The 26,823-nt window shown below is 40.6% G+C and overlaps 1 protein-coding gene across 1 annotated transcript in view; it reads left to right on the top strand.

Moving 5' to 3' along the window:
• The first annotated feature begins 1,735 nt into the window (after positions 1-1,735).
• Positions 1,736-26,823, top strand: part of LOC117818397 (transmembrane protein 132D) — a 49,753-nt gene continuing 24,665 nt past the window's right edge. The window contains exons 1-3 of the mRNA XM_034691257.1: positions 1,736-1,978; positions 14,822-15,022; positions 21,705-22,581. Coding sequence (XP_034547148.1) covers positions 14,950-15,022; positions 21,705-22,581 — 950 coding nt within the window. The 5' untranslated portion in view covers positions 1,736-1,978; positions 14,822-14,949. The remainder of the gene's footprint in view (positions 1,979-14,821; positions 15,023-21,704; positions 22,582-26,823) is intronic.

Here is a 26,823-nt window from a genome sequence, read left to right as displayed (position 1 = left end):
GATATTAAAAAAATGTACTTAATTACAGTACTCATGTGCATTTACTTTGTTACTGTCCACCACTGCTTGAATCACTAAATGAAGGGTTGAAATCATTTCAAGTTTCACTTTGCATGAATGTTAAAAATGTAGCTTTAAGTCATAGATAACTGAATCAGATCTTTTGCCTTGATTGATATATAGATGGTTGAAACCTCAAGCTCCAAGTAATGGAGGCGGTTGAAAAAGTGTTGTTTAAACCAGTAAAAAAAATGGTTCAAATTGGTGGCAAAAATAAATGCTTGATACGTTGAATTATTTGATGAATGGTTGCAACGTTGAGCTTTTGCAACTCCCACTGGGATTGGTCAAAAAGCTCCAGAGCCTTCCGCCTGTATGCAAGAAGTTGTCCACAATTGGTTGGTTGGACTGTTTGTTACTTTTGAATTGCCCTGCAGCTGCATGATGTGTGTACACGCACCCTTCTTTAAACAGCCTGTGATAAAAGAAAGTGGAAGTACATGCAACACTTCTTAGTATTAGTGATGTCATCCAAACAGACAGCATTACATTTGTGGAGACAGAGAAGGTTTAACTAGTCTTTTCTACTATAATTTAAATAAATACCAGCTTGATTGTAGCTGATATTGCCATCTACTGGCAACTAGTGTGTCTGAATAATTGAAGTTTCTGCAAGGCCTTGTTAGCATAGCAGGAAAATGAGGAAACTATATAACTTTCTTGGCTTTATTTAATGGAAATATTTAAAAAAGCCCAAACTAACAAGAAGCATCCATGCCAGAATGAACCAGACGACAGCTTGCATCCAGGAGGAGGCAGTCTTAGGTCAGAGACGGAGGCTTACCCAAACACACACGCACAAAATCCCTGCCAGAGCCTCTTCTCTGTGTGCTGAGGATTAATCGGCCATAGCAGGAGCCCTGATGGAGGGGGAGCCGAGCGTAGAGAACATGGCCGGCCCCCACTCTATCAATCAGACAACTCTTCTTCTACCCAAACCAAATTGACCTGCCGATGCACTGGCCACGTCCGAGCTCTGCGTGGAAATAAATCACATTGGATGAGAGCTGGGTACCTGTCAGCTTCACTGAACGTAGCCTCCCTCCTTCTGCTCTGCCTGGATGGAGAGATGTGTCTGTCTGAACAGCCTCACACGCTGCACACTGAACAGATGAGTGAGCTCCACATGCGGACAATTACAAAAAGAGCTAGGTTTTTTTATGCAGGTTGGCTTTGACCAGGTCACTTCTTTATATTATTTTGAACTTGGATTAAAGAGTCATTTGTATTGTCTATAATCCCCAATGAGTCATCCATTGGCACTGTAGTGAAAGCAGCAAGGTAAGGTCAAGGGAAAATGAGTAGTTATGTAATCAAAATGTAACCCCCTCTCCTTGAATGAGATTAAATGTACAGTGATTTGTCTAGCAGGCACCAGTGCAGAGTTGTCAATCTGTCCTTGCATTAGTGCTGACATTGCAAGTTTCCTGACACTCATTGTACTTGATGAATACGGTGATCTGGAGGCTGATTGCTGTTGGAAACGCAACAAAAATAGGGAGATGGCACTGCAGTCCTTTTTTTTCTTTATTCCCAAGGCTTTGAAGTGTCTTCCATTCTCTCTTAGGTCCAGGAAGTTGCACAACATGAGCAATGGATGCAGTGGTGTGAGGGGAGATAATGTAAGGAGGGCTGGCTCTAAATCTCCGTTTTACCCCACTGCTCTCATCCTTAGGTTCACCTGTGTGGCCTGCTGACAGATGACACAGTGTGCCGTCCAGGCGGCGTCTCTGTTCCCAGGTCATCCATTGCTCAGGAGTGATAAGTGGCTCTGTCAGGGTGTGGCCCATGCAGCTCCACACACAGTCGATTACAGAGCAGAGCCACAGTGCAACAGCAGCTGCCTGTGGAGGACAGCGGGGCAATAACAAAACTCCAGGGGACGTCTGTATCAACTGTTGTGACGAAAAATGTTCAAGTAGGTCTGAAAAATTACTACTTCCACTTGTGTTCATCAACCTGTTCAGTGATATCTGAGGAGATAAATGGTTTGAGGATGTCAAGAACTTAGAGTTCAACTCACATCATTTGTCATACTTTAAAGGTACAGTCAGTGCAATTAAATGTATGTTGCCTTGACACGACTCTAACCCTTCCAAACAAATAATATTAAATAAATAAGCTAAGATCCAAGTTTTCAGACAATGCTCACAGGCTGCAAAAATAGACATGAAAATCAAGTTAGTCAGAAAAATATGTTCGTTGACCAACAAACTAAGTGAAGCCCAGTGTATTTGGCAGTTGGGTTACCTAAAATGAAGGAAAGATATTTTCTCTAGTGGTGTGCAACCATTCCGCCTAATAGTGCCTTCAAATGGGGTCTGTGTTCACGATAAGTGACCGTATCAACAGCCCCCTCTTATCGTATCACATTGTAAGTTGATTTTTTCTAAAAGCTTCAAGTTAATGAGGTGTGACGTGTCTGATGACGTTCCCATAAATGGTGGAGACCATGGAAGCAAGTTTCACATGAAGACACAGCATTGTTATGTAACTGACAGGGTCTGTAGCAAGCGGCAACCTCCGGTCTAAAAATATGAGTCCAATGCGGAAGTGCTAAAAACTGCAGTTCATCAAGCATCTGCTTGAGGCTGGCTCCGGAAGTACCGGAAACCACATACACACCAATTCAAAAAAAGCCGATCTTCACAGCAGAAATAAACATGTTTACAGCCTGGTACAAAAGACGAGTGTAGTCTGGATAGCTCATTTCTCGATCGGCACACACTGTACGGGGGTGAATTTTTTTCTAACGCGGCAATTTCAAAGATATTTAGATTACAAGTCTTCCAATGAGAGGCACAGTTGACTTGATTGACAGATGGGAAAACTGTAGCTGTTGGCTAGGAAGCTCAAAGCCCGCCTCTTAACGTCACAATCGCTCAACAGCAGCAATATGGCTGCCGCCGATGATTGGCCTCAAAACAGCGCCTCAGAAACAGATGGGTGACATCACGGATACTACGTCCATATTTTATACATTCTATGGTCTGTAGTAAGAGGAGTGAACGCTTACGTTAGCGAGAGCGAAATTAGCTAACATTAGCTAGAGTGCAGCTTGCACAACGTAGTTTGGTTAACGTTAGCCACATACAGGACCGAAAGCAGCTATGGCAAGAGTTAATCTAGTTCTGTTCCTCCACATGGCGTTCTAGCACAAACAAAAAGTATTCATTTTAGATTTTCCACATAGAAAGCAAGGAGGACAACAGTTGAACTTTAGGCCCCCATGTTGTCGTTGCCTAGCACAGGTCCTCATTTGGTTACCACTTGAATGCCAAGCCCTCTATGCAGACAACTTCCCCATACGACTTTACAAGTTCCATTTGAAGACAGCATGTTCCCAAATCGGTTAGATAACTTACAGAAAACACTGTGGATTACAGTTTTTATTAGAACTGTGTTTTAGAAAAAATAATTTCAATATTGATTTGTGAAATTTTTTTATTTGTATTCATTCGTCAGATGAAGATCTCTGTGAATAATATCTGAAAACTGGGCAATGAAAACAAAAACTGTCTGCCTGCCAAGACACCACTCTAGATAGATCTGAATTTTTCATTTAATGTAATGTATTTCATCATTTGCAAAGGGTTTGAACTCCAAACAATCACTGTGAGAGGAGAACAAGTCAAAAACCTCAGCAAAAGATACACGCTGTGAAGTTAAAAGGCAGAGCTCTGCAATAACACTGCCAGGACTGTGGCTTTGATTCCCTCTGGGATCACCCTTTCCAGAGACATGTGCTCTCCTGGCACTTTCTCTGTAAAAGTGTGTGCTGAGGCACAATCCCAAGTGACACACACAGACACACATAGACCAAACACACACACACACCCCCACACACACATGCTTCAGAGAAGATAAATGAAAAGAAAATGAATGCAGTCCAGAGCTGAATTCATTTTACATCTCGCTGCAAGCTCGACCAGCAGCGAGGTGCAGCCTTGCAGCACTAGATGGCAGCACAACTGCACTGCTGCACCCTTCTGATTGAATATTTAGACATGCACAAGTTTCACTTGATCATTTGTTTGACTTAACGTGATTACATACATTGTCATATCTGTCTATTCACCTGCAGTTTGACTGACATGTTGCCAGCCCTAAAACTCCTCCAGTTCTTACCATCCTCCCTAGTAAGGAAAAAAAATCTAATAACATGGCTGACTAACTGCTCAGCCTGCATGTCATGCTGTTGTGAGCTTCCACCAAAAGAAATATACATAAATTAAAGTTGAGCTCTGACATCAACTCATTGGCCTTCTCCCTTGAACCGCCCTCTCGATGTGTGAGAAAAATTTGGAAGAGTATATTCCTGTTAATCCTCTGGACCTGATCGCAGTTCGTCAGGTTATTCCTGGAACTTGGCACTCTATCAGTGAAAGGGAAATTGGGCTTAAGATGTGGAGCCCCTCTGGTCCTGCAGAGACTCTTTAGGATGCTGAAGGGGAAAACGTGGATGTTTGATGTTTACAGTTACACTTCTTGCTGCTTTAATACTCAGGCTGCTGTTTCTGTTCCTGTGCAGGAATTTACTTTAAACTGAAGCACAAAAACTTTTTCGTGTCCATGTCCGAAAAGACGGCTATCTGTCCATATTGTGGTTTTGAATGCAGCATGTGGTGCTTGGTGTATACACACTTATCTGTCTCTGAGATTCCTTCCTGTCATGATTCATTCCATCATGGCTGGCTGTGTTCCCCAGAGCGTGAGGGAGAAGCTTATCATCTGTCTCCTCATTTCATGCCCTGTAGCAGGCAGTCTTCAGCGATGGAGCAAACTCAGAATGTAGCCACCATTGACACACCTTCATTTCCACACAGGAGACATGCGGGGAAAGCAGCAGGCAGATTTTTAATCATCATATTCAAAAGGAAGTTTTAGGTGTGATATTCTCCCAAAACTGTAACCTTTCTGCTTCAGCTTTTTTCGGGATAAGGTGAGCTGGCTGCAACCTTAAAATGTGCTGTAAGCTGAGATAACCTATCCAATATCGGCAACTAATGAGGCAGAAAGAGGAGCCGGAGCAGACACTATCATTTCAGCTCCATACGTTTTCTTGTGCAAGATAAGCTTTGTCAGAGGTCAGATACTGTGTGATAGCTTGACCAATTTCCAGCACTATTTCTGGTGACGCCTGTCGATTTGATGGCGGCTTGGATTGCCCGCCGTGGTGAATGAGCAGCTGCAGAGCTTTTGGCTCACAGGGGAAATCTGTTCGGGCCGCCTGGAGTTGAACTGCAGAGCACTTTTACTCCTGGTGAGAAGATTGCTCTCATGTTTTATTGAACGTCGCCTACGGCACCTCTCATCCTTGACAATCTGATTCTACCAAGGTCTAGCTCATGACCTTAATGTTCAGCCAATGGGGTGTTGCAATTCACTCGCACTGACCCCTCCATCAACCTCATCAGCCTTTAGATCCTTTGGGTAACATTTATGGGCCACTCTCAAAGTGGATTAATATCTTTGCTGCCATTCTGCATTGTACTTAACTGTCCTTGCACTTAAATAACCTGTCATCTTTGCCCTTTAGTTCACTTGTCAGACTGTAGATGAGGCTAGACGCCACTTTATCATCTATCTTGTTTCTAAGGTGTGCATCCAACAGCTGCCTCATACTGAGTATGTACATGTCCTCTTGGCAAACATATTAAATTTGGGTCAAGGCCTCTCAGCTTGCCGGCAACTTAAATAACAGTCTGTCTAGTCTCCTTGTCTGACCTCTACATCTGTCAGCCAATTTGTATTGTGGTAGAGATTTAATCCACTATAGCTGTCTTGGAGCCAGTGATGCCGCCATAAAAACAAACCCGGTCTTCTATTATCTATTTTATCTCTTAAAAGGAATACACTGGAAAATATGGATGTTATCCGTAAAGAATTTACAAACCTGAAATGGGAAGCTATTTTTGTACATTTCAGGAGACAGTATCATTCACTCATTCACTCCCCTACTCACTCTGTGGTAATCTCATGCAACTCAATTAGAAATATATTTGAACAATTGGACACTCCTGAGGTCCTTTTCTCTGTGCCCTAATGTCACTGTTCTTGCATGTATCTTCAGTGCAATGCATGATATCTGCTTGGTTAGGCTGTATAGTTAGAAGTAGACATCTCCTCTTTGTTTCAACAGTTAAACCATCATTCAAGTACCTTGAACCTGTATTTACCAAACGTTATTTGCATTCACTTTAATGGCCAACAGGGGGCGACTCCACTGGTTGCAATAACAAGTCAGATGGTATGCAAGTCCACCTGAAAATGAGTCTGCTTCTCAGTTGAATTATTACATCAGTTAACATTTCCTGTTGAGTCACGGTCTCAATCAATTATTTTGAGTCTTCTTTAACACAGCATGATGATTGTTTTGAGAGTTCCCCTCAGGTCTTCTGAACAGGGTCTACTTGTTGTCCTTCTTGCCCATCTATAAACAAAAGCGATTGTGCCTTTGAAAATGTGGCTCTGTCACTTTGGAACACTCCTCCTCTGCTGATGCTTTTGAAAAACAGCCTGAGACTCATTTTTCAGATTGACTTTTGACCATCCAATGCCATTTTTAACAGCTACAGTCGTATGTTTCTGTTAATACTTTTTTTTCATTTTCTGATGATTACTGTTCTTTCTATTATCATGGCAATTTTTTGCGAAGCACGTAAGACCCAAGAAGGGTATGCTTTGATAAATTCCTACTAGTTGGAAAGCCATCACTGCAGCAATCTGCTGACAGGATTGAGACCTGGCAATGCGTAACCACCCCGTTGTCCAAATATGGTTACTTTTGGTTCAAAAATACATCTATCCATTATCAATACCAGTTATTTCTGGGTTGGAGCCAGTCCTAGCTGTCACTGGGCGAGAGGCAGCCAATCTATGCTTATTCATTTTCCCCATATACTCAGACGAATGGCTAACTCCATGACAGACTATAACAAGTTTTGATTGGTTTTTGCTTTACTTTTGGTTAAACTTTACCAGTAGCACTGTACAAAAAGTACCCAGTGTAAATGCCATTATTTTTTGCCTGTATCCGGCTAACCTGGTCCTGGCAATATACAAAATGATCAGACAAAATTTGAGCTGAAAATTACCCATCACTGAGGATAAGAGGATACCCTTCAGCTTTTACTATTCATCCTGGAGGAGACATAAATTAGTTTGCCTAATTACATGTCAATCCATCCCATTGTTGTAAAGACATTTCAGTGTCTAAACTTCAATGAATGATGGATGAATGAGATAAACGAGGGGTCATAATGAGTCCTTTATGAGATATGTATGTGTCATGGCCTGAATACAGCATCACATGTTCAATTTCTCCCTCCACCTCCTGGAGAAATCTTAAACTGGAAATTAATGAGGCGATTATTAAAACATGGAGCTTCTGTTTGAAACTAATGAGCTTGGCGGGAGACAAACTAACTGTTTGATAATTTCCTGAGATGTGGTTTTTCTTCTCTTGACGTCAAAAGAAAACAAATCCTCAGATGTCAAGACCTTATTATTCTTTTATGTCTGTTTTGTCAACATACTTCTTGGATAATTGTCAAGATGGCAGCCTTTGGAAGGAGTTATTTGTCTTAGTGACATCAAAGCTCCCTCATTAGACAAAAAGGAAAAAGACGAGAAAGGAGAAATGGTTGCATGGCAGTGAAGCAGTGAAACATCTGTTTTTTACCCATCTGCTTTCTGCCTTTTCACACAGCTGTGAGTCGGAGCAGGGGGTGATAACAGACTCTGTCTTTAGGAATTTTGTATCAGCTGAATGATCCTTAAGATCTTACGCTTCCTTACACATCGATTTAGTCAAGAGGAAAAACAGACTTGAAATTAATACTCTCTTGTAAGATCTGTTCCGCTTGTATTTTGGATTTGAGACATCACTTAAGAAAAAGATCAACTATCTATTTGGAGACCTTTTCTTAGATTACTGAGAAAAGTTGAAATCAAAAATGGCAACACAGTCATATGCCTCAAATCTCAATCACTCACATCCCAGATTGGACACTGATGTCAATTTTTTTTTTCAACTTTTGCCCGAGAAGTGACTCAATTTCACTCAAAATGCAAATGATGCTCAGCTGCTTCATGCATTTTAGTTATTTGTCGAGACATGTAAACATCAATTCTGTCGTCAATCAAGCGTGAGAGCCAATTTTCATGTAAAGTGGCTCTGCTGTGGCTGTGTTTACACTCTGTGCGTATGCTTGTGTGCGTTCACCACACTCAGTATTAGCCATGCAGAGGGTTGCAGAACTCGGTCCTGCCTGCCTGACTTGGTGTGTCTGATTTCTCTGTTGTGGTGGTGGGATTACTCAGGGGATTAGCAGGATACTGGCAGCACCCATCGATGGGACAGAGATGACAGTTTCCCATCATGTAGTCTCTCGCTTCAACCCCTCGCTATTCCCCGGACTTAAAGTGGCACAAACAGCAGATTACATGAGTACGACAGCAGGGGAACAAGTTACACATCACACTGCAGAGATTAGGCTGAACAAACTCTTTCTCGGCTGCCTGGGGGTATTCAACCCAAACACGGAGAGCTGTCTCTCATGGCCCAGTTTGAACTGGATTAGGAGGCTGCAGACAGCATTTCTCTGCTCAAGAGTTTGGAGAAAACAACTATTGGTCTGCTATTTAAATAAAGGAGTGAGCTAATAATAAGCAAGTTTTCTGTTATAAGCATCAATATGTCAACTCACAGCTTTGGCAGGACTTTCATCCTTGTTTACGTAGAACTGCCCGACACCATTTCAATGCACAGCCAGTTCTTCAAAAGACTATCAAATTCTTCAAAGTAATAATTAAAAAATGGAATAACTTGTGTGGTCAGTCTTGTTTGTTTTGTGTCTGGGTGACATTGGTACAGACCTGTGCTCCTGTAGATCCCTGGGGAACAAAGACAGACCTCGGTCCTGGGTGTGTTTGAGCATGTGTTTGCTCAGGTCTCTGCTTTGTACCTTTCAAGTTTTACAGACTTGCTATTAATGTTTGGAGAGCAGCCTGTGCGGGAGTGCAGAGGAGGCTGCACAGACATGTAATATAAAAAAGCCTGCGGTCGCCTCCCTCCTATTAAGGACACAAAAGCCATTTTCTTTGTTGTTTAATAGGAAGAAGCATCCAGCATATCAAAGATTTGTCTTCTGCTGAAGAATATAATGGAAAAATGTGCTGTAGCAGGATGAGAAGAGGGACTTTTATTCACTGGAGTTTGAACCATGTACTCTTTGAAGGTTTATTTGGTGGGAAAGTACAGTGTTATGCAGGTGGGAGCATCCCTCACTGTAATTGTATGTGTTGACTGACATGGTTTAAAGAAGTCATTGTTTGATCTGAAGCTGTAGTGGGTGTATAGATGTAGTTGCATACCTGTTCTCGTTTGTTTGCAGCGCAGTATGATCTTTTGTTCGATGCAATACTATCAGAGAGTGAATAAAGTTACCAAACAACACGTCTTTCCTCGTTCTACCTATAGACACCTCACAGCTAAGGTCTTGTGGCAGCCGAGCAGCCAAGTTACAAACTTGACAAAAGTCTGTTTTATTCTGAGTGCTTTCCCTACAGAGTGGCACATGAGCCCATCAGAAAATACTGAGATTCAAAAATCAACATGACACCAGGGTCCACAGGAGTTAATTAAATCCAGCAACCTTTAGCATTGTTGGCAGAAGGGTTGATTTATTCAGGGAGAAAAAGGAACATTTAGTAACTTCAATTAAAAATCGTTAAAACTTAACCATATCGTAAAACTTGCTCTGCACAGGCGTGTTACACCCAAGGTTCATAATTGTTTTTGCTAATTAAAGTTAGTCTTCCATGAGAGGATCTTCCTTTCAAACATTGAAAAGTGCTACAACTTTTAAACAAGGGAAAGAGCTTGTCACTGATGCCTAACCTCAGTAAGTGGCTCATAAACCAATTTCTGATGCCTCTGTTATAATCTGATGCGACATCTCCTGGATACAGGGTTGTGAAAAATAAGTATTTTATGGTGTTCATTTTGTCTTGTTTTGTGTCATGAGCGTGCTCTGTGAGAAACTTTCTGCTTGTATCAATCATGGTGTCCATTGGGGACAAAGTGGTTAATTTAATCTCTTTGATTATTTTGTCCAGTACATGTGTGAGTCATGTTTTTAGACACAAAATCTCACCATGCCTTCTTTGACAGTCACTGTACCTGTCATTGGGTATCTTTGCCATAGAAATTGAAGATGAAGGGCTGCTTCTGTATTGTGCTATTATTGTGTCACTTTGTCTTATAGCTACCATAGTTTCAAGCAATGAAAATAACTATTAAAAGATGGTCAAGCTTGTTGCTGATGGTGCGGTTTGCTTTGGTAGGTCAAACAGAGGCATTGGTATTCATTTCAGTCTATTCTACAACCAGCTACAAACTCCTCACAGGAGCTTTAAGTTCCTTAAATAAAAGTATTTGCAGCCAAATGTTAAATAGCTGTCTTCTTTTTAGGGAGCCTTTTTAACATCTGGCAAGGGATGTAAACTAGCCTTTGGCTAATTCTGGCATATTTACAGAAGTGTTAATTAATATGCATGGTCCTTTTAAATGAAAAAAATAAATAAATAAAATAAATAAAAGCATGCCCTATGTGCTGAGGCTACAGTCCACATTTATTGTCTCTCTTCAGCTGTCCTATCTAAACATAAAGACAACATTTTCCCAAAACATAATCACAGCAGAAACTTAAAAGGGGAACAGAAACTAAAGTCACTCTAAATCCAAACATTAAGCTACTGCAAGGATCTGGCTAACTAGCTTAGTTCATCCTATGACATATAGATATATAACAGTGAGATATTGAGCCTTACTCATTCCAGAGGTAATAGAATCAGATACAGGTACCTCTGAATACAGCAGCTTTGTTTTTCTATTTGATTATTTTTGGGGGGCTTTTCGCCTTTATTTTGGTTGGACAGCTTGAAAGAGACAGAAAAGGTGGGGAGAGAGTGGGAGGCAAAAGCACCTACTACTTTTGGATTGATCCTATGACCAGTGCAGCAAGGACTTTAGCCTCTGTACATGGGGTGCCTCTTCTTCCAGCTGAACCCCACCGGAACCCAACGTTGCTTCATTTAAACCAAAACTAATTTACCGTGTTACACTTCTCTTTTTACTTTTGTCGAGACTAGAGTTAGCTTTTTTTTTTTTACAACAAGTTAATGAGCAATTTGTTTGTCTGTACAACAACAAACCTGACATCCCTTGAGAAAGAGAAAAGCACATTAGCCTTTATAAAGAAATGCCAGCAGTTTATCTAAGTTAAACATGAATATTATTTTTGGAAGACAATTTAAATGGGCCCCAGTTTGGCTTAGCGGTTAAAGCGTGTGCCCCTAAAAGAATCTTCGGTTCTCGTTGTGGTTGGACTCCCTGCCTTGACCCTTTCCTGTATGTCATGCCCCACTCTCGACTCGCCACATTTCTTGTCGTCCTTTAGCTGTCTTATCTTATAATAATGGCAAAAATGCCACAAAACACAACTTAAAAAAAGAAAAAAATAATAATTTGTCTAGTAGAAATCAGGTACAACATGCCATCATATGGGACCAGCAGAAACACCTCATGAGAGTAACAGCGACAGACGGGAGAATGTAGATCAATCTTAATCCCCAAACACACATAAACAATCTACCTTTGACTCTATGCATTCCACCTTGGCAACTTGCAACTTTATTGTGAAGGTATGGCAAATTTCAGTGCACTCACTTCCCAAGACTGCAGTGAAAATAAGAATGGGAACATTAGAGCTTGGTGTGTGTCTAAATGCACCTCAGCTGAAGCTACCTCTTTCTGTCAGACAGAAGGATGATGTACATTGAAAACACATTCCCTTCCTCGTGGCGCTCACATCTATCACCAGTTTATGGCCACTCTCCCGCACTCAGGCACATCTCTGCTGTGACATCCATCTATGTCAGCGTCCTGACTTGCATATCCGGAGGCCTGTGTTGTTCCTCTGTCCTTAAAGTGTTCATAACATATCCTTGACAGCCTTCGCCATATGTTTTCTCTGCAACTGTGAGCTATTGTGGGTGTTTTTTATGGGGAGTCACTGGAGGAAGGTCACAGAATTCAATTTATCTCTCTTTTTTTTTTTTTGCACAACTTAATGTCATTTGAAATGATGGACGAATGTGTGACACTTGTGACAAGTTGTTGTCTTTATGGAAAATGGCAGTACTCACGCAATAGCATACCTCAGCTATTTTAAGATTTAGATGCAAGATTACTCAACTATTCAGCTGCCAAATCCTCACGTCAAAACTGGTTAATTTACACAGCAAAGGAAAAGCCATGTTCTATTTACTTTCATCTGTTGAGGCCTGCTGAATCTTATGTAACATTTGCATTTGTTTGCATGTATGACAAGCATTGATGTCTCCTTCAGACAGTTCAGGCAGCCTGCAGGTCTGGGTTTGTTGGTCTGAATGTTTATGTGACACTGAAGGTGTATCTGCACCGCTACAACAAACTTTTTGGGACTAAATCCTCCTTACCCTTTCTTAAAGCTTGGTGTGGATGCTGTTTGACTGTATTAGAGTACCAGGTAAATAGAAAGGGATATAAATGATCCCAGAGCAGCACTATACAGCTTGCTGGAGCAACCCCAACACACATGCTGCTGCTTTTGCTGCTTATCACAGTGCTGCAGTGCTCCGAGGAGCTCATAAGCTCACAGCAGACGCTTGTGGCGACTTCCCCCATCTCTTCATGCTCTAAGGTTTTCTTACAAGCACTGTCCATTGATATGTTGGTTAATCCTCTTTATTAGTCAATAAAGCTCTATTACCTTTACCTATACAATTCTGCAGACAGGTCTTCTACAAGGCTGCAGAAACATTAGTTGCAGTGAAAAAAAAAGTCAGTTTAAGCACTAAGCTTTACTGTCGAGCTCTAGATATGAAAACCTGTTTTCTGTATCCAAAAAAAAGGATTGTTGTTTGTGTTTCATTGAAGTGAAATCTGCTCCCTGTTCCTGAAAGACAAGAACATTGTTGCACAAGTGTTAGCGCCACTTTCCTACAATGTGCCCTCAACATAAAAAACGGCATGCGGGTACATGCATGAATATAAATTCCCTCATCAGGTTCTCTGTTGACAAAATGAGCTAAAATGAGTTGAAAGCCGTATCATTTCTGATGCAACTGGGCTGCAAGCAAATTCCACTTACCCACCTTTTGCTTTCCTGACAACTCTTTCTAACCATCAGAGGGCACCAAAAACCCACCTGATGCTCTCAGCCATTCAGGGAGTATCAGAGTGTAAATATCAGCACAGTTAGAGCTGTTGCTTTTTTTTAAGGGCAATATGTAAAAATAGATGTAACAGTGTTGAAGTGTGGTTTCATTAATGATGTAAGAGCCAATGTCTTTATTTTGAATGAACAGTGATAATGAGGTAAGTGTGATGCAAATATTTCCTACTTAGTCTGACTTTCAATGGTTCAATTTAATATTTGATCACTGCAGTACATGCAGTCTCTAACAGCCAGTGTAGTCATGGTTTTGCAAGTCAGTATCTTACTGTGAATATGACTTTGATTAAGTTATACTTGATTTTGGTTAAAACAGCATAAAATATCATATAGCTTTTTTTCTATAGAACCGTGGAAATATTCAAAAGGGGAAGTTAAAGTTTTCCCTTTTGGTTTGGTGATGCAGCTCTACGGAAAAGGATTAGGGCCAGTAAAAAGATTTTGGGGGTCTGATCTTTTTTTTAGTACTCTTTTTTTCTCAGATTTTATTTAATTTTTTGTCAGAGTTTTGACTCTGTGTTCTTTACACTCAGAACTCTGAAGGAAAAAGGCATAATACAGACAAAGAGATCAGATTTCACTTTTTCCCGAGTGGTTCATAACCTCCTGTGTACAGTATAAATCAGAAAAACCGTGTGCGTCTTCATAAGACGCCTTAAGGTTTTGGCGAGCCGTCAGTATTTAATGACATGGTATAAGAACATTATGACATTGGGCATTAGCTGTATGTTGAGGAAATAATTCCAAGACAAATAAAAAACGTTTCAAGAAATAAAATAAATTAGAAATCAACTCCTGTAAATACTTTCTTCCTCTTGTTTCATGTTTTACACGTCACTTCTCACCACAATCAATCAAACACAATAGAGAGTTTGTGAAGTGACTTCCACTAAATGCATGCATTCTCTTTTGGCTGTAAGTCTGAACATGTATCTGCCACAATGACCACAGACTGTCCACTCCACTCGAAGTTCACTCTGGGTCTCTCTCTAACAGATTCAGCGATCAAAATTCAGCAGACATTACCCCCCGTCACGTCTGATCATGTCTTCTGACATGACATTCAACGCAGGGTTAATCCTACCAGCTGCGTACGTGGACGTGGCTTCCTGAGCAGATGAACAGTGACAGATGATGAGTTTAGTGCCCTGAGGATTGCGCACAAGACAGTCAGTGATCTGCTAACAGCCGTTTAACACCGTAGAGCCCAAGCCGCGCCGGCAGACCGGGAGACCGAGTCATTCCGGGGGATTTGTTGTGATTATTACGCTTACAAGGGGAATATTGATCGAAACAGAACATCTCCTTTACATTGTTTCAGCTGGAGACTCCCACTCCTTCTGACCGGACACTGAAGTCTTCCAAGGATACATCTCCGGGATCGTTACGCACAACTTTTACGCACAACCTGCCGCTGAATCGATGCGTTGTGAATATTGCCTGCAACAAGGACTGAACTCTGATTTCTACTCCCACAGGTGTGATTATGTTAAGTGTGCGAAGTGCAGGAATGGATGAAACGATCTGCTTAATGCTCCGCTGAAAAGAGACTTAGCCACGGACACGGGGAAGTTGCCTGGAAGAGCGAGCCGCGCCGGATGCCAAGATGAGCCTTTACTACCAGAGCTGGAGGGTCTTCCACATATTCTTTGCAACAATTACAGCAGTTCTTACACAAGGTTAGTGACATGGAATTAATTGTTTGTGGAATGTAAGGTATTCAAATCAAAGAAGAGCACAGTGTATAAAACAGCTTATGCCAGAGTGCAGTGAATGAACCTGGAGTCTCCTGTGGCTGTCACTGATTATACATTCATACTGTTTCTGCACTGTATTTAATGATAACAGCTGAAAACCAATCAAACGGGACTGCCCATCTTCTGCACATTTTACTGATGGGAGGTGGGCCCTCTCTCAGCAATATCATGCAGTAAAACAGTCTTCTCTAGAGGTCTGAATAATGTATAAATGTCCTCATTTGTGCCAACAACTTTCATCTCACTTCACTGTGAAACACCGTTCCTGCGACTCTAACATTAGCATATGTGTCTTACTTGAGGCAAAGAGGTGTCACTCCAGTGAGTGGGATATAAAACATTAAGGATGAAATTCATCTGGGGTGCAACACTATATTACTACTTTGGCCATGCTTTAATGCCTGATACTTTGCCTGTGAATGGGAGGTATTATAATCCCTCATGGATGTCCACTAGAAAACAGGCAGACCCAATTTTCACACACTGAGGCAAAATAAGAGACAGGCAATCTCAATTCCCAACTTTGATAATGAAAAAACGAAAAAAAGTGCATCACAAAAGCATTTACTGTAAAGCCTATATCTGCTTCATAGATGGCCATGTCCTGGGAGGGCATGCTGACTGCTTTATGAGGATAAAATCATAACGAAAATGGAGAAATTGAGATTTTTTAAAGCAGCTTTAAGAGTCTCATTGGACATAGCAATCCCTACCAATCACTGCACATGCTTAAGCCTCTCTCTCTCTCTCTCTGTCTCTCTCTGTCTCTCTCTCTCTCTCTCTCTCTCTCTCTCTCTCTCTCTCTCTCTCTCTCTCTCTTTCTCCTCTCACCCTATCTCTTCTTATCTCCTCTCACCCTATTTCTTCTTATCTCCTCCATCCTCTCACTGCCCATCCTCTGCCTGCAGAGCATTACAGGCTATATGATAAGCACATCATATTCGTATGTTTGGTATAAAACACCCTCTGAAACATGTATATGATACAATTGTAATGCTGTCAAGAGTGCTTAGACTAGACCGTAAGATTTACTGATATGGGGTGCTGAAGTCATACCATGGAAATTGCATTGAAGCAGGCCTGCTGTCTGTGTATAATTCACAGGGATGGTATGATTCAAAGGACACAAAAACAAATCAGCAAAATAATCTTTAACACAGACCCCAAATTCATACACTCAACAATTTTGAACACCTCTCAACATTTTTGGGCAACACACATTCTGTTCTGAACTTTCCAACAAGCCTAAAATATGAAACCCAAAGTTAAGAAAAGATTTTCAAAAGTCTTTTGAGGTTCAGTTTAATTGGGACCACACACTCAAATGAGGCTTCTGTATAAGACAGCGTATTGTAGCACTTCATATGTTTTGAACAAAAAATACTTCTCCAAGGGTTTTTCCAGACTTTATGACCTTTTATAATTAACCACAGTGCTGAAAGATGCTCCAGCTATGCTATCATCTTTTTTCCCCCCTCCATATATTACATTAAAGTGTGTCTAAATGTCCCATAAAAGACTCAGATTTTTGTATTGAAGGGCCTAATTATCAGCAAGCTGTCAGACTCTAATGAGACTTCTGGTGCTTTATTATAATTATCAGAAAGTCAGCCACCAAGAACTAAAAACAAGTAGTGTTAATGTCAGTATTAAGACAGGAAATGTTGTGTACTTCAGGTGCTTCTTTAGAGTGTGAATATCACCTGGGTCATTGCCAACACTTTATTAAATGATTAAATTATTAAATTAGAGTAATTATTATCAGTCCATTGTTAAAATTACATTGCATCAAGCTGAACTAAATGAATTATTAAAAAAACTTGAACAAACAAACTGAAAGTGAAACTATGAAACACAAGCAGCACACTCAATCTCTCAATTACTGATTAAAATGCAGACTTCCATTGTTGTCTCCTCTGATGCCATTGGGAGTCGCCTCACTTCTGCAAGCTGTTTTGCACATATGGCAAAAGTCATTACTACACATTAGAATTCAAAGGGGCTGCTCAGGCCATGTGCAATTTAATAGAATAATACTAAGATTGATTACAATTGGAGAAATAATGCTCAAAGACAAGAATGCTGAAAGGAAGTTAGCTGACCTATGAAGGGATTTTTAATTTCGAACCTTAAGACAAACTGCAGGGCAAAATGTAGCTCATTAAAACAGCAGCGCTGTTATTAAAACTGGTGATGGGGAACATTGTTTTGAAATGAATCTGTGGGTCTTAATCCTTGAGTAAACTTTGCAGTTACTTAGATACACCATGGAACAAAATATCAGATACTTTTCTTAGTTTGAAAGTTAAGTATGATTAGGCTGCTGGCCATTTTTATTTTAATGCAAGAAAATAAACCTCTTATTGACTTTATTTGCTTTGTACATGTGGTCAAATGAAAAAAAAACCCAGCAAAACCAAGGGATGTTATGCACATGAAAAGCTCTATTTTATAAATGTCAGGTATTCATTTTTGGATGAAAAGCCCAACCTAAAATTCATTTTCTACAATCATTCACAGATACAATCGTGTTAGTTTCAAATTATGAGTACAAAAACAAGTTATGAATCTACTTTAATTCAGGTGGCATTCTTTCTTGCACACAGAGAGAAAGGAACAAAGATGTGATTAACTACTTATGATTCAAACCCGTACATAAAGAGAAACTTCTGTGTTTTTCTCTGTCAGAATGAGCACTTAACCTACATACTGTAGAAAAACAAAATAAAGCAATAAGGCAATGCATTGTACATGTTCAGGCTGCGGGAGAGCAGCCATGGAGAGGGGGCTTTTAAAATCATCTGCATGGCAACACTGATGCTTTCTGACTCAGCCAAGGAGGAAGAGAAGCTCAGTCTTCAAAATGAGTGATTTTAGAGGCTGGCACAGCTGGTGCAGCGGATTTGCTCTCATGTTTATCAGTGGAGGGCAGGACGCTCATCATGATGAGAGCACCACAGAAGAAGAGTTTTGCTGACATTCACTTCTTGTTATCTGTGAATCTGAAATATTGGCAAAGGAGAAGGATGTGCCTACTGGCCTGCCATGAATCCTAAACAAACAAACAGTGCCTGCAGAGCCTGCGATCATGTTCACAAATGGGTTGCGTGCTTTGTACGCCTCATTTAAACGCTCCCCTTTGGGTTTCACGAAAGGGAAAGCGTGTGAAACAACAAGAGCACAGCTGACCCGTCACACCCAACAGTAAAGGGACGAGCTTGCATGTGAATTGTTGCTACATTGGCGGTGCTTTCTCCCTCCTGGAGACACTGAGCCAGTTTATATTCGCTCCAACCGGAGCTGCTGCCAGCTCTGGTATTAAACAGCACATCTGTCACTGCGGCCACTGGAAGGCTAAGCCAGGACAGCCCCCGTCCCCTGCATCCAGCACACGGTCTCTCAGGCAGTGTGTCGCCCACTCTCAGAACATGACTGACACTCCTGAGCGGCAAAAAAGACGTTGTTGTCTTCCTCTGAGGGCCACTGGGTTGACATGATTGTGACACATACAGTATAGTTATTGCTGTGGTAACTGTCACACATCATGATGGGCTCCAAAAGATTAAAAAACAGAGGAAAGAATGATGGACAGAGCTGTCAGATGGCAGAAACCATAAGGGACATGACCACTGATATTAACATAGAAAAGCTGCAAGATTTCCTCAATAGATAAATAACAATTAATAATTCAGTGACAGACGCCCCTGTATCTGTCATCTCTTGTCACAATTTCACACATGCATCTTGGACATGTGCACAAATCTAGACACCATCTCCTTTGTGAAACATTGTTTGTTTGGGTGCTCTTTTGGGCTGATGGTTTGTTTAAGTCTGAGATGCTACTGAAGTTGTTTTTCACTTTGCTAATGCAGCTTCATTCATTTTGTCATAATCTGTAGAGTAAACACCAGTGTTTTTCTGCCTTAATTCACCAAGTAGGGCAATTAGCAACCAGATCAACAGTGCATGCTCAGGTCAGCTGCTATAATCTTCATAATTCTATCAAAAAATGGACGTTTAATGAGGACACACTTGATGGCCGGGTGACCTCTGCCTCTGCTCACTTTTCCGCTGAGGCAAACAGTCCCCATTAAGCTTTTAAACCCGATCAGAGACTGTTTGTGCCGTACGTTTGTTTTTCCTCACTCCTATGATAAAGCTCAGTCAATGCACTTTTGATATCAGTGTTTAAAACTTAGCTTGTAATCCTCATAGTCATTGTTCCATTATACTGTCCCAAGACATGCATGTGATGCATAAATACAGATCATGCCGGATAAAATGTATCCTTTAAAATATATTTCTTAATTTGTAAGCTCAATATTTTCATTAAAATTCACTCCACATGCTGATGTGCAGCATTTCTCGCTTTTTTTCCACGGAGGATCTGCTGGATATTCACAGCCTGATGACAATCTGCAAAGCCATTTTAATCCCAGTTTTTGATGGCTGATTTCAATCTTGTGCCAGATATATCAGATCCCACCTTTCCTCTCCATATAGTGGAAGCAGATCATCCGTGAATGAGGTGAAAGTGGGGCAGGGGAAGGGATATATGGAAGTGTTACAACATTATGCAACAGGATGGATTTTTAAAGACACTTTTCAATCACTTGCCATTTATCGCTATATTCTGGAAACAGTAAACAAGTTTTAACACAAAAATGAAACCACAGATTAAGTACTTAAGTGGTAGTGCATTATCTGTATATGGAAGGATTATCTTTCTAAATATACCAAGGGAATGTACACAATTAATAGAGGCTGAGGGGTCACAACATGAGGGGTATGGCAATTCTTTTTTTTTAGCTGTAGGTAGTGTTCTGCATGAGATCTTTTTTTCCTTATTAAAGCCTGCCCATGCAAATGCAATAAATATTAATGCACACAGTTACATTGAAAAGACAGTTTTAACTTGTTCATTAGGATGTACTCTGCCATATTCATAGGAGAACAGTTATGTCTTTGCATCAGGTTTAAGGTACACATTATTGATTTTGACATATCAGCATGTTAATGTAATGGATTATATGGGAAGTTCCACTGAAACATGGGGATATGAAATGGGAGACAAGATAGTACAAGTTTAACCACTACATTATGTTGTAAGGCTGTTGAGAGGGTGTTGCAGTTTTTTAAAGTTAGAAGTATCAAATATTAATAACCCTACCCCTCTCACGACATAGTCATTTGGCACAGTCCCTTTGAAAAGTCACAAACTACAACAGCTGCTCCGCCCTCAAAGTTGTTGCTCCCTCAAAAAACAAAAATGCTCTTAAGCCTCTCTTGTTGTAATTTACTTTATTTCACTTATGTGCTCTTATTCCGAAATTCTAAAGGTTAAGCTCAGGGGCCTTTGACTGTAATACCTTGATGCCCCACTCAGTTGATAAGTTGGCCTTGGCTTACTTTTATGCTCAAGTGTCAGCTCCTAACACGCAACTGCTCTTTTTCATGGCATGTTATTGTCACTTTTTGTGAGCGAAATGTCTTTGTGGAGTGGTTTTTTTATTCATAATCCCAGTAAAATCAATCAATAAAGTTTTATTCGGCCCATCATTTAATATCCGAAATGTACTGAAATAAATACATAAATGTATTACTCCAACAGAGCTGGGATGCTGTGTAAAATGTTGATAAAAGCAGAAATTGATGGTTTGGTGAATAAATTAGAGCCTATATTTATGGGTTGTTTAATGTTATAACTGAAAAATGTTATTGTTTTATAACGAAAAGATATGCTAAATTTAAATTTGCCATTTACCATTGGGTTGCACCTTCTTTTAACAACACTCTGTAAACCGTTGGGAACACAGAAGACCACATTCTGGAGTTCTGAAAGTGAAGTGGGCTCCAGCCTGCAGAGGTCCCTGTCATTTCTGGATCATGTTAATATATGTTGCCATCTTTGCTTGTATCAGTTTTAACCTGTATTTGTGAATGCAGTGACAAACTGTGTCTAAGTGTCTGTCTTCACAGACAATGGTTTTTGGATGTCATTTTGAGACCCCAAAGATCATGATTATCCAGTATTGGTTCTTGGCCTTGTCCCTTTCTCACATAGATTCCTCCAGATTCTCTGAATGTTTTGATGATATTATATGCTGTAGATTATAAAATCACCAAATTATTTGCAGTTTCATACTGAAGAACATTATTTGTGAATTGTTTAACTATTTCCTTACTTAACCTCTGACAAAGCGATGAACCTCTTCCAATCTTTACTTCTGAGACTAAGCGTCTCTGGTGTGCCCTTTTTATACCGATCAAACTAACTTGTTGCAAATTAATCTGATTAGTAGGGAGATGTTATTTGTGACGGGTGTTTTTTAACATTTCACAACTTTCTCTGTGTTTTGTTGTCCCAGCCTAACTGTTTTGAAATGTGTTTCTAGCATCAGCATTTAGTATGTTGTCTTTGCACTATTTTCATTTAAAGACTGGGTTTAAATTATTTGCATACCACCAAATTCAATTTTTTATCAACATTATAAACAGTGTCAGTTTTTGGAAAATGTGTTGCAATATAGTTACTTGGAAGTGTGCTACTGTGATATAATCCCATGTTATTAACACCCTTTTTTTCTCTCTCTCTCTCTAACAGATTTGAGCAGCAAAGAGCTGACAGACACTAGAAGCCCGGTGCCTTTCCCTGCCTTCCTGCCGGTCAACTATGAGGTGCGAGATGCCGACTATCTCTTCCTAAAGGAGGCTGGGCAGGACTTCATGAGGAACTCCAGCATGCAGAGTCACACGCAGCCCTTTGTTATACTCAGAGCCAGCCGCCAGCCAGCTGTCAACGGCAGCTACGGCTCTATGTCCACAGAGCAGCTTGTGCCTCTAGACTTGGTGCAGTCTGTGAAGCTCTACAACGCCCCCGAGGTCTTTACCTTCAACTGGAAGATCCAGGCCTTTGTGCTGACGCCTCGTGTTTTCTCCTCAAAGCCCAAAGTGCGGGTGCTCTTCTATGTAGCGGGGAGGGACTGGGGCCGAGGGGAAGGAGCTGTGGATGAACTACCATGTGTGACAGTATATGCTTTCTGGCAGACTCAGGAGGTCAGGGGTTCTTGTGCCATGGGAGGCGAGAGGGGAACCTGCATGGCTGAGCTCGCTCCCTCGCCTGGCTGGTTTGCTCCTGGGTCAGAGGGCACCAGCAGGGAGAGGCAGGATCCATCTACAGGGAACCCTGTGGAGCTCTACTACCAGGCGCAGCCCAAAGTCAATGGAAGGTGTAATTCTGCGGATGGGAGTCGTTGGGGCGGCTCCCAGCAGCAGGCTGAGTACGTTCCTGTCACTCCCATGCAAAGGATTGGCAGTGTACGACTTCTGCAGGTGCCTAAAGGGATGGCAACACTTTCCAGGCTTAAGCTTGGCAATGCCATAGTCATACGGACCTCTTCCAAACCACTGAAGAAGACTGACATCGCCACCTTCTACATACTCATGGCCAGCTCTGCTCAGCTTATTAACTTCACTCTCAGGTAGGACCTTTTATGTTTCCTCAGAATTTGTAGGAGTCATTAGAGCTGTTCATACAATGATAAAAGCATTGTAAAAGGGCTCTTATACCACCTAACATGCAGGATTAAGTCTTGGCAAGAAAAATCCAATACAATGACTCATTAACTCATTTTTTTCACTGCTCCCAAACAGTAGTCCACACAGAAAGTTGTGCTTTGCAGCCCTCATAAATTTTTAACGGCTGATTCCTACAAATTGTGGTCTGGATTTCTACAATAAAACTAGTTAAAGGTAATGTATCTCTTTAAAAGAGCAAACTACAGTAGTGTGATGCTAGCAGAGAGTGCAACATTAGTCAGAGCTTGCAAAGAGTCAGGAATTGAGCAAAAATGTACAGTGGAAATGCCCAATCAGAAGTGTATCACCCATACATGGTTATATGTACAGGCCCATAGCTATTATATTATTATATGTGCATTTGTTTTTTATCAAAATGGAATCCGCAAGATTGTAGGCCACATGAGGGAAAAACTGATATTGCAAGAATCTCTCATGGATATGCTGGCTTTAAGTTGCATCAGCATTAACTAGGATGAAATAGTATAATCTCTTCAGAGAGCTCTACAAGTTGAATGAATTCTCCTTATTAATTAAGTTATAAGAAGAATTCAACACAGGGAACTCACTAGCAGCATTAGCTTCCTACTCTAATTTTTGCTCCAATCACGTGCCATCAAAGAAAAGGGAATATCAGCGCAAATGAGATTATGCCATTTCTCTGAAAATATGATAGAGGTTAAATGTCCTTCTGGGAACGGCCATAGATGATTCAAGTTAAATGAGGAAAACACATGTTTGAGTGAGCACAGCCTGATGACATTAAGAGAGAGTGGTAGTCATTGAGGGTGACATGGATCAAATGAAATCACAAGCAGGTTGTGACTCATTATCACTCTGCTTTAAAGGGTATAGAGAATCAGTGTTTTTCTATAACAGATCTCACACAAAGATATCAGATGGTTTAAGATCATGGGGATTAAAAACAAAGACCAAATTGATTTAAGGGCCAGCTTTCATTTTGTAAATGTTATTTGGCTAGCTATCCTCAAGCAATACATATTCCTTTGAAGGCCTCTGTGACATCCTCAGTAATTGAGGCCAGTTTTTTAATAAATGGTCTTTTATTCTCCCAGGAATTTCTACCTAAACCACCTTACTTATTACATCAGAGGGAAAGAAAAATACAAACGAACAAAAAGGAATAAAAACAAGATTAAATCTGTTCTCAGGGTTATTTTTGACATGTCAGGGCATTACTCCACACTTCAAGGTGAAGTGATGCAACATGGGAAATTGGCACCTCAAAATCTGGATTAAATGCCTCCTCATTGCTCTCACAGTTTCCTTGATGGTTTCCATGGTCATCCGCAGCTTGAAACCTTTTTATTATTATCACCCAGTTGGAGATCAAAGAGAACCATGTTGCAGTGTGGCTGTTTTTTTTTTTAGGTTAGCTGTCAGAGCGGTTGAGGAGAGATTTGCGCTAACTTGATTAGAGACGGATTTTGTATTATTATTCCAGACACTATCTGCTTTACTCAAAGCTGGTGAATAATGGACTGTCAGGAGTGTGTGAAATGCTTTTCCTTGACATGTCTCAGTTGCTCATTTGGCTTGAGTGTGCATTTGGATCTTTGAGTCATAAATATTTTCTTTACATGTTGTTGGTTACAAATAATAAACAGTAATAATGTTGGTGTTTTTACAGTTTAGTGTGACTTAAGAAGTAGCTCAAAATACAAGTCCTTGATCTAAAAGTGCACTAAAGTTCTAGCCCGTCCTCATAGATTGAACCTCACAGCACTGCGCAATCAATACTTCCTGAGCGATAAATAATTTCTGACTTACTTCCGCCTTGACTCGTCCATACATGCTCCAATGGAGGTGAGCAGGTGAGGGGACAGTCATGGATTATTAATTCCTTTTTCACCTGCTCCTGCACTGCCTCCTCCACTTAGACAGTCACTTACTGAGATCAATGGTGAATGCTGGAAAAGGTAAATATTGATTGAGCAGACGGTTGTGTGCGGTTGAACTCGTCCTTCTGTTCAGGTTCCAGAGTTGAGTCTGCAGAAGTCTCTCTGCATTTATCTCAGGTGTTTGGGTGAAAAAAGAAAGCAGAAAACTGAAAAGGAACACGAGGAACACGACGCTGAATGTGTTTCATTCTGCATTTTATGGCTTGTCTAGTTTTCTGAGGGCATCTCTCTGCATCGTTTGATTTCATTTCAAACCTGAGCGTCCATGTGTTTTTAAGGGTTAGAGAATGTGTTTGAATAAATTAACTGCTCTCATTTTCATTCTGCATCTAATTTCGGCTGAAGCAATGAAGATGATCCTTCAGCGTCCTGTCACTTTGAATCATTGCAGCTTTAATTCATTTACACAGTCACACGTTTCTAAACAGAAAACAGTTAGCAGAAATTTGTGAGGCAAAAAAAACAGAAAGCTGAAAGGCTGCCTCTTCTCCTTTTTGTGCCCTTTTTCTTCTATCCTGTTTTTTCATTTCTTTTTTCCTCTCTTATTTCTTCTGTCCTTTTTTTCTTCCCTTCCTCCCTCATTTTCACTCATATTTTGTCATATCTTGCTCCTTTATCTATTTGTTTGTCTTAGACCTTTCTCAATTATCTTTATTTTTTCACTCCTCTCTTTATATCTGTATTTTCTTTCCATTCTGTTTAGTTTCTTGACTTTATGTTCTTATACTTTCCTTTCCTTTCCTCTATTCTTTTGGTTATCTTTTCCCAGTCACTTTTACTCTTTTCCTCCCCTTTTGTCACCCCCATCTTTCCTTTACTTCATCTTTTCTCTTTAGTCTCTCCACTTTCCTGTACTTATTCTCTCATTGCTTCCTCCTCTATCTTGTGTTTCTCATCCCTCCTCCCGCTTTCTTCCCTTTTCACTGTATCTTCTCTCCTTCTCTCTCACTCCTTTCCTTCCTCCAAACTTGTTCAGCTGGCTGGTAGCGGTATTGTAATTGAGTTCTGTAGTAATCAAACCTCTGGGCAGTTCTGCATTTACAGCATTAGGTTGGTTTCCAAATCCTGAAATTCTGTTTTTTTTCCCCTTCATAAACATGTCATCACACACTCACTGTTCTCCAAAATTCATATAACCCTGACCCTCCTCCAGCTTATCAGCACATTAACAAGCCGCGTGCAGCCGCTCATCAACAGCTGTCTGTGCGCTTTATCACTGTCTGAATGTCCCATTAAGCTTTAGTTAATACTCTCTCATCAGCATGATAAACCTGTTATTGATGTCTGTAGCTGCAGTCATGGGACGGAAATCTGAGGTCGATTGAGGAAAGACAAGCCACACCTGTTCGCTCCAGCAAAATGAAGCTGTCATCCTCAGTGAGTGTCTGATGAAGGTCAAAGATAAAGTGATGTTCCGCCATTATCACACTTTCACGTAAAAGGTAATAGACAGTATGCAGGTGATGTCACAGTAGGCAGGAGTCACTGCATTACATCTATTGTGTGACAGAAACAGCGCTGTAAATCACAATAACTTCTTAAATGTGAGAGAGCCAATGTGTGATCAACTGTACAATGAAAAAAGTTAGCTATAGTTTTTTCTAAATATCAAAAGCTCAAGATAAGGAAGGTTGGATGTTTGGGTGAAATCATATCCTACATTTAACAACTACTTTTCATTGAAATACTCAGCATTTTCAATTATAGTCCATGCACTGCATGCCTTTTTGTCAGCATGTATTTAGGCCCATAATGGGGAACGTTAAGTCAGTGTTACCTATGTAAGACAAAGACTATGTCCGAAAGCACAATGTGAATCAGTACTTCCTCTTCCCAGCCGAATGAGTTCAATGTAGAGGACTACATGGTGAGCTCATCGGGATAATTACAAAATCACATCTACAAACTCCTTATCTGTCTAGTCTGACACCAATAATGAAGTTGTTGCTGTTGACCGATTAAAATGTTTAGCTCCACAACAGATAACTAATGTCACACACATAAACCATATTTTTGCTCTATGACTCAGTAGTTTGTCTTGTGTTTATAGACAGTGATGTCATGCCTGTCATCATCATTAGGAAAAATGAACCACAGTTTTCCAATTTGCCTCAGTCCATCTCTAATAAACTCGGGCACAGAGAAGTCACCATTGTTTCTGGATCACATTATATGTTTTAATATTTGCATGGTACAGTTCTTACCTGCATTTGTGGATGCAGG

The sequence above is a fragment of the Notolabrus celidotus genome, chromosome 9, assembly GCF_009762535.1.
Source record: "Notolabrus celidotus isolate fNotCel1 chromosome 9, fNotCel1.pri, whole genome shotgun sequence".
In the NCBI taxonomy this organism is placed as follows: domain Eukaryota; kingdom Metazoa; phylum Chordata; class Actinopteri; order Labriformes; family Labridae; genus Notolabrus; species Notolabrus celidotus.
Note: the sequence above shows the minus strand (reverse complement) of the source record. Positions and strands in the feature narration are given on the sequence as shown.